The sequence below is a fragment of the Chiloscyllium plagiosum genome, chromosome 22 (genome assembly GCF_004010195.1).
Source record: "Chiloscyllium plagiosum isolate BGI_BamShark_2017 chromosome 22, ASM401019v2, whole genome shotgun sequence".
Taxonomy (NCBI): Eukaryota; Metazoa; Chordata; class Chondrichthyes; order Orectolobiformes; family Hemiscylliidae; genus Chiloscyllium; species Chiloscyllium plagiosum.
This window is the reverse complement of record NC_057731.1, coordinates 19261495-19270586: the sequence shown is the minus strand read 5'-3', so window position 1 is coordinate 19270586 and position 9092 is coordinate 19261495. Positions and strand designations below refer to the sequence as shown.

The window sequence follows — 9092 nt, the reverse complement described above, 5'->3', positions numbered from 1 at the left end:
CCCCTTCTCTTTCTCTCTCCTCCCCTTGTCTCCTGCCATCCCTAATCTCTCTCTCTCTCCCTTCCCCCACCTCCCTCCTCTCCCCTTTCTCTCTCCTCCTCTCTTTTTTCCTTCTCTCCCACTCCCCTGGTGAAGTCAACCCAGGTTGTGGTCAAACACTTTCTGACCACAGGATTTAGCACTGTGGAATTTTCAATGCTGACTCTGTGATGAATGAATTTATTTCTTTTGCACATTAAAGATTAGATTTGTTTTAGATTACATTAGATTCCCTACAGTGTGGAAACAGGCCCTTCGGCCCAACAAGTCCACACTGACCTTGCGAAGAGCAATCCACTCAGACCCATTTCCATAACACTATGGGCAATTCAGCATGGCCAATTCACCTGACTTGCACATCTTTGGACTGTGGGAGGAAACTGGAGCACCCAGAGGAAACCCACACAGACACAGGAAGAACGTGAAAACTCCACACAAACAGTTGCCCGAGGCTGGAATTGAACCTGGGACCCTGGTGCTGTGAGGCAGCAGTGCTAACCACTGAGCCACCATGCTGCCCCCAAAAACAAAAAAAAAATTCTTGTTGAGAGTATAGTACACTTTGATCCACAACTCTTATGGCCTGGAGATTGTCATTGTGGTTGCCGTGACACTGATGGTATGGCAACAGTGTAAGTTAGGAACACCCCTGTTGAGAGGCTAAAAGGGAAAACCAATATTAACAACCTATGAGACAGCTGGGCTTATAGAATTGGAAAGGAGGTAAGAGGCCCCTGTGGGCATCCAAAGGAGGCATTGACTTTAGTCAATGAGCTGAAGGATCTGTTGGGATTGATGAAGTCCTCAGGGACGGAGGGAACTGAAGGGTACGATAGCAACATTTCAATAGCCCACATCTGCTTTCATTTCTTAAAACCTTAGCCTTTATCGAAGCAAAGCACCACCAGCAGATGGAGACAGTGCCTACATCTGCCATCCCTATTGAATTGGGGCTTGCCAGATGAAAATTTAATGAATATTTTTGATGCTGAATGGGAGAAGGGAGATGTACTTTGTCGGCTGAGTTTCCAGGTCACGTGGCTGGGACAGTGATTGCTGTGGATGGTGAATGTCGTGCTGTAGGATGCTTCCTGCCCCCTTGTGGACAACATCCTGGATGGTGCACAAGGCTTACAAAACCCACAGGGATGATATGCAACTTTTGTCCATTCAACTTTTCTCAGTCCTAAAATCTTCACTTTTTTGAAGGTTCCATTATTTAATTCATCTGCATGAAATAAAGTGATGAAGGACTGGTACAGGGAATGCTAACGTAGTGGTAATGTCAGTGGTCTAGAGTCGAGAGTGTGGTGCTGGAAAAGTACAGCAGGTCAGGCAGCATCCGAGGAGCAGGAGAGTCGACGTTTCAGGCATAAGCCCTTCATCAGGAATGTTGAGGGGAAGGGGGCTGAGAGATAAATAGGAGGGTGGGGATGAGATAGCTGAGAAGGCAATAAGTAGATGCGGGTTGGAGGTGATGGTGATAGGTCAGAGGAGAGGGTGAAGTGGACAGGTGGGAAGGAAGATGGACAAGTAGGACATTTCAAGAGGGCGGTGCCGAGTTGGAGGGTTGGATCTGGGATGAGATGGCGGGAGGGTGGAGATGAGGAAACTGGTGAAGTAGATGTTGATGCCTGTGGTTGGAGAGTCCCAAGGCAGAAGATGAGGCATTTTTCCTCCAGCCATTGGGTGGCTAGGATTTGGTGGTGAAGGAGGCCCAGAGCTTGCATGTCCTTCGTGGAGTGGGAGGGGGAGTTGAAGTCGTCAGCCACAGGGCAGTGGGGTCGTTTGGCACGTGTGCCCTGGAGATGTTCTCTGAAACGTTCTGTGAGTTGACGTCCTGTCTCCCCAGTGTAGAGGAGGCCACATCGAGAGCAATGGACACAGTAGATGAGGTGCTTGGCTGTGCAGGAAAATCTCTGCTGGATGTGGAAGGATCCTTTGGGGTATTGGACAGCATCAACGTTGACTTCACCAGTTTCCTCATCTCCCCTCCCCCAACACATCCCAGATCCAACCCTCCAACTCGGCACCGCCCTCTTGAATTGTTCTACCTGTCCATCTTCCTTCCCACCTGTCCGTTTTTTCTCATTGTCACTTCTTTTTTAACCTCTTCAATCATTTTAGAAAGTTTGATGCTAGACTTTTATTTACCTTTTATATGACCTCGTTGCTTTTTAATTCTAGTCTCTAATGTAGTCATGTCTCTAATGTAGTCATCCCGTCTCTCCAAATTTGCAAAATCCCAGGAGGATGCATTGCCAATCTTTGAGAAGATCGCTTGAACAGCTTTGAACATAGGAGTGACAAGGCAGCAAATAGGGAGCTATAGGAAGAGACTGAATAGGTTGGGGCTGTTTTTCATGAAGCCCATTGGAGGCTGAGGGGTGACCTTGTAGAGGTTTATAAAATCATGAGGGGCATGGATAGGATAAATTGATAAGGTCTTTTCCCTGGGGTGGGGGAGTCCAGAACTAGAAGGCATAGGTTTAGGGTGAAGAGGGGAAAGATATAAAAGAGACCTAAGGGGCAACTTTTTTACATAGAGGCTGGTGTGTATATGGAATGAGGAAGTGGGGGCGACTGGTACAATTACGACATTTAAAAGACATTTGGATGGCAATATGAATAGGAAAGGTTTAGGGGGATATGGGCCAACTGCTGACATATGGGACTAGATTAATTTAAGATATCTGGTCAGCATGGACGAGTTGGACCGAAGGGTCTGTTTCTATGCTGTACATATCTATGATTCTATAAATAGGTGAAGCCAAAAGCCTCACAACTAATCTTATTCATTCCGAGCTCTCAGCCATATCTTCCTTGCTCATACAAGAGCGGACAATAATATCTTATCACGTGTTAGAATCAGTGAAGATTGCAAAGACATTGAATATAATTAATTTGTGAGTCCAGTTCATGACTAAGTCCTGAAGGTGGCAGCTGCCAGACTGAATCATTAACAGGGAAGTACTCACTTAACTTACTCTCACTAATCTATTGTTGTGCAGATGCATCTGTCCATGATAGACGAGAAGAGAGACCACCTTATGAAATCAAAGTCCCATTTTCACATTAAACTTCTCCTTCACTCTGTGGCACTGACATTGTACTAAATGTGATAGGTTTAGAACACACTTAGCAGCTCAAAGCTGGGTATCCATTAAGAGTTGTGGACCATCAACAACAAAAGCATTATATTCAATTAAAAACTGCAACCTGACAAATTTCTCACTCGACCATTACCTTTGAGTCAGATGATTAACATTGGATTTACTGAAGTTTGGAGAGTAGTGTCAGGAGAAGTATTACATATACCCATAAAAGAGGTACCAATCTAGTGAAGCTACATTTCAGGACTACAAAAGGCTAACAGTCGAAGCAGCTTACTTTTGACAGAACTGAGCAATTTTGCAACCAACTGATCAGATGAAACCTCTGTTAGTGTTCCATTTCCAGTTGTGAACAGGAGTGGCCAATTAGCTCTGGTCTCAATGATGGGGAGGCCAGCATTTGAATGAAAAAGACAAGGCTATAATATTTGCAACCACCTTCTGCACAAGTATCAAGTGAAAGATGCACCAGTGACTCCACTTGTGGTTCCCTTCATCACATGTATCAGTATCCGATAATTAATACACATCAAATGAATTTTTAAAATTATTTCATGGAATGTGGACATCGCTGGCAAGATCAGGATTTGTCGATCACCTTGATTGACCCTGAGAAGATGCTTCTTTGAACTTTTGCAGACCACCTGGTGCAGATACACTCATACTGCTTGTAGGAAATGGATTTTGACCTTGCAAAAGTGAAGGAATAGTGATAAAGTTCTGAGTCAAGATGGTGTGTGACTGTGAGGGGAATTTACAGCTGGATGCGTTTCTGTGTGCTAGCTGCTCTTGTCCTTCTTGATGATAGAGGTCACGGGTTTAGAAGGTGCTGTCAGAAGAGCCTTGGGGAGTAATTGCAGTCCGTCATTGTAGATGGTACACACTTCTGCCAGAGTGCATTAGTGGTGGAGTGAGTGAATGTTAAATGCAATGCATTGGATGCTGATAAAGTGAGTAGCTTTATCCTGTTTATTTGAGTGTTTTGGGAGCTGCACTCACATCCAGGAAAGTGGGGAGTATTCCCTCAGGCTCCTGACTTGTGGATAGTGGACAGGTTTTGGGGAGACAGGAGTTGACATATTTATCTCATGAAATGGCTGAGCGCATTGAGCTCAGCAAAGACTGTGGGTTCTGAAAACATGTGCGTTGTTGTGCAAAAGAATTGTGTTACAAAACTAACAATATCCCTCACCAGGCTGCTGAAGTACAACTATAACACTGGCATCTACTGGCCAAAATGGAAAATTGTCTATGTATGTCCTATGCATAGAAAGCAGGCCATTTAATCTGTCAGTTACCACTTTATTACCTGCTTGTAATCATCATCCAAAAGACAGAAAGTCTCAACAACAGTGTCGTTAAATAATACTTACACAACAATGATTAACTTGTCTGTGCTCAAATTGGTTCTACCAGGATCAGTGGCACCAAAGTCCATTATGTTGCTGATCCACGGATGAACAAATGAGCTGAAATCTAGATGGATGATGAAGGTGACTGCCTTTGACATGAAGACAGCGTTTGACAGAGTATGGCATCAAGGAGCCCGAGCAACACTGGAGTCAATGGGAATCAGTGGAGTACTCACCATTAGTTGGTGTAATGCCGAGTACAAAGGGCGAAGGTGATGGTTATTGGAGGGCAGCCATTTCCGCCCCAGAATCTCATTGTGTGAACGCCACTTAGTCGTAGCAACCTGCAACTGCAAACCTTCTTACACTACAAGTCTCTAATTTTTAAAACAACCCTCTTAATTGACTATAGCCAGCACCAAGAGAAAAAGGAAAGAGGAGCAAAATTAGAAAAAGAAATCAACAAACACTGCACTGTAATCAAGTCTATAATTAAACAAAGACTTCAAAACAGCAATGAAAAGTCGTCGGTTATTCCAGAGTACAGCTTACAAAGGACTTTCTCACAGTGTAATGCAGATCAACAATTATGTATATTGGCAGAATCACACTGCAATGCCATTGTGCAAGCTCATCTTGGCTTCCTGAAATCTTCTACCTGCTAGATACCAGTAGTCCAGCAGTAACAGGTCCACAAAAATACATAGACCTCAGTATACTCACAATTCACGAGATTCAAACCACACCCATTATGGTGGAACAGATCATCCATGATACAACTGAATCTGTTAATAATCTGCAAAGATATAACGTTGAAGTGAAATATAAAGCAGGCAGTAGGAAGATTTAATCTTGGATGCTGAGCAGATTATACCTGTGCCAGTCCTGTATACACACAGAAACATGCACACGTATCCACATCCAAGATATTCCTGTTGATCTGCTCATTGATGCTCTTCAGTATAAATTGAAGATTTTGTTAAGGTAGATTTGTTGCTCTTTGGCCAGAACCAATGAGACCAGTTATAATTGGCAACTACTGAAGATGAGCAACTACAACAGTTGCAAAAAAAGCATTTCTAGTGATGACCCACAGTATTAAAGAAATTCCTGAGAAGACTTGTTCATTTTGACCATACAGAGATGAGCGTCGTATATCACAACAAATCAACAAGGTCAAACATGTCATAATATCAGAAGTATTATGTGAAAGTATTATGTTCTTGTTGCAACAGGGGAGACAAGTATTGAGCGCACATGGCACCTGAGTCTGTACTGCCCAGGGATAAATCAGGAATTTCAATTACTCATGAATACATGTGAGGCATAACAAACACCTCAACTCCAGGAGCAGAGGGACCATCTAGCTCCACATGATGTTCCGTCCACTCCTTGGATAAAAGTAAAAATCGACCTTTTCATAGTGCATGAAGAAAATTACATCCTTGAGATGGGTTAATTCTCCAAATTTCCTTTTCTCTAATAACTCAGCAACACAGAGTGAGACAGTCGCTGACATAATGACCGTTATTTTTCAGTACTGGATAGTGTCTGACAATGAACTGCAATTCATTGACAAACTGTTTAGCCATATATAATATATTATATGGGAAGTGACCTATATCACATAGCTACCCCAGTATCCATGTCCAAACGATCTGGCTGAATGTATGGTATCTACTATCGATATCAATGGTCATTAAGTTTTGAACAACGAAACAAGATCTCTCCAGAGCATTGCCGTGTTTTTGTGCACAACCTATGCACAGAGACAAGTGTCAATGACCTTGCTGGTTACCAATCATCAAATCACTCCAAAGAATGTTGAGGACACATCTGAAGACATTGTACACTTCTTTCATCTTCGTCTGTTTTTGAAGAATAATGAGCAATCAGGTTGTGAACTACCAAAACTGTGTAGGCAGAGAGTGAGAGTTGGAAATAGAGATACAGCAAAGGTGACTAGGATATGCATCTAGCCCAGATCAAATAAAGTCATTACTTACCATGATGCACCAGAAACCAGCTGAGACCAATGTATGACACATCATTCATGCATGGCGAGTGATGGAAGACACACTGAAAATGACAACTGAGCAGTAATGTTAGGGATAGCAATGAGTAGCAAGGCATCCAGGTTGTCAAACAAGTGCAGAGAAAACAATGCATACTTCCTCAGACGCTTCTAGGTCAGAATGAGTTGTGAAACCTCCAAAATATTACATTGAAATTTGAAATGTTAATCCTCTAAACTCTGTTTTATCTATTTGTATAATTTTCAATTTGTCAACACTTCCCATGTACAACCATCTATACCTGTTTGGGATTTTTAGTAATCTTTGGCAAAGGAAGATGTGAAAAAGGAACATTTTCATGATATCGTTACTGTATCATAGCATGTGACATGATCGTATAAGGGTCTCCGACTCTACCTTAACTCCAAATACTTGGAACAGGAGATGCTGTTCCTTTATAATTGAAAAGCTTAATACTAGCCCAGCATTCAACCTGTGAATGTAATGTTTGTATTTATTAATGAGGTGTAAATATCTGTTGGACCTTTCAATGCCACATCTCTATTTTTGGAAAAATTTGTGAAATTCTGGTCTCCCTCCTATCGGAAATATGTTATGAAACTTGAAAGGGTTCAGAAAAGATTTACAAGGATGTTGCCAAGATTGGAGCGTTTGAGCGAGAGGGAGAGGTTTGACAGACTGGGGCTGTTTTCCCTGAAGCATCGGAGGATGAGGTTTATAAAATCATAAGGGGCATGGGTAGGGTAAACAGACAAGGTCTTTTCCCTGGGGTGGGGGGGAGTCTAGAACTAGAGGGCATAGGTTTAGGGTGAGAGGGGAAAAAAATTGAAGGGACCCAAGGGGCAACAATTTCATGCAGAGGGTGGCATATGTATGGAATGAGCTGCCTGGGGAAGTGGTGGAGGCTGGTACAATTACAATATTTAAAAGACATCTGGATGGGTACATGAATAGGAAGGGTTTCGAGGGATATAGGCCAAGTACTGGCAAATGGGACTAGATTAGGTTAGGATATCTGGTTGACGTGAATGAGTTAGACAGAAGAGTAGGTTTCCGTGATGTACATCTCTCTGACTGTATTATCCATGCCTGATTTTGTATGTTACAAATGATAACAGTAGCGTTGCCACATCAGGTAAAGATATCAAGCTGGAGGCAAAGCACATATTACTCAACGAGCACACAACGGCTCAGTGGTTGGCACTATTGCCTCACAGCACCAGGGACCCAGGTTCGATTCTAGCCTCGGGTGACTGTCTGTATAGAGTTTGTACATTCTCTCAGTATCTGTGTGGGTTTCTTCCGGGTGCTCCCGTCTCCTCCCACAGTCCAAAAATGTGCGGATCAGGTGAATTGGCCATGCTAAATTGCCCATAGTGTTAGGTGCATTAGTCAGAGGGAAATGGATCTGGGTGGGTCACTTTTCGGAGGGTCAATGTGGACTTGTTGGGCCGAAGAGCCTGTTTCCACACTGTAGGGAATCTAGTCTAGTTGAGACTACTCCTACAGCAACTTCACAATCTGTGGCATTGTTTTTCTTGCCTTTTTATTTGAGCAGTCACGTAAGAGCACCATGACCTGCAAGTTCCCCTCTAAACTGTACCATCCTGACATGAATATGTACTGCCATTTCTTCTTTGTTGTTGGATTAAAACTCTGCAACTCCCTACCTGACACCATTATCAACGTTGTTATTATTCAGGCAGCAGCAATTAAAGGCAGCGACTCACCACCCTCTTCTCAAGGGAATTTAGTGATGGTGAATATATTCTGACCTTGTCAACAATATCTAATATCTATGAAGGAATAAGTTTTGTAGAGTGAGAGAGATCATTGATGAGGTGAAGTTCGAGCTTTTAGCAAACCTGACAAGAAAATTGGAAATGTTACTTGCTTCATTAAATGCTTTTGTGATTGAAAGCAATTGTGGTAAGTACATGTGTACCTACAGGAACTGTGGTGAGTATACATGTAGATACAGGAATTAAATCTGATTGGGATTAGGAAATAATATTACAGACTGTAACGTGTCTTAGAACTATTTCCATGAATATTATGAAGAAACATTAATACAAGGAATTTTATTGTGATGCCTACCAAAAAGTTTCTTTGTCTGAAACGTCTTTTGTATGTATCAAAAAGTTACTGATTGTGTCTATTTACAATTGTTCATTTTCAGATGGCCCACTTGAGCTGCCTTTATTTCAGATGATTCCATCACGACAACAAGTGGTATTCCATGGCGATCGTCTACCTTTTATGTGCACTGCAACATATGTGGATAAAACAACACAAATCCAATGGCACCATAGCGGGAAAATAGTGGAAACAGACGAAGATAATGAAATATTTGTAGAACCCGTTATAATACATGACTGCTGCTTAATATCCAGGTAGAAATATCCTTTTTGCTCGCCGTTTAACTGTCTACTATTAAATCATTCTAGGTTTGAGGTTTTTGTTGCATTGTAGCTCAGAAGAGATTTTTTTTCTGCACATAAAGGCTTGATTTCTCTGCATTGTTGCATATTATATATGACGCATTGCAGAGT

The 9092-nt window shown here is 42.3% G+C and overlaps 1 protein-coding gene across 1 annotated transcript in view; it reads left to right on the top strand.

Moving 5' to 3' along the window:
- Positions 1-9092, top strand: part of LOC122561112 (adhesion G protein-coupled receptor A3) — a 522394-nt gene that overhangs the window by 236903 nt on the left and 276399 nt on the right. The window contains exon 7 of the mRNA XM_043712551.1: positions 8720-8933. Coding sequence (XP_043568486.1) covers positions 8720-8933 — 214 coding nt within the window. The remainder of the gene's footprint in view (positions 1-8719; positions 8934-9092) is intronic.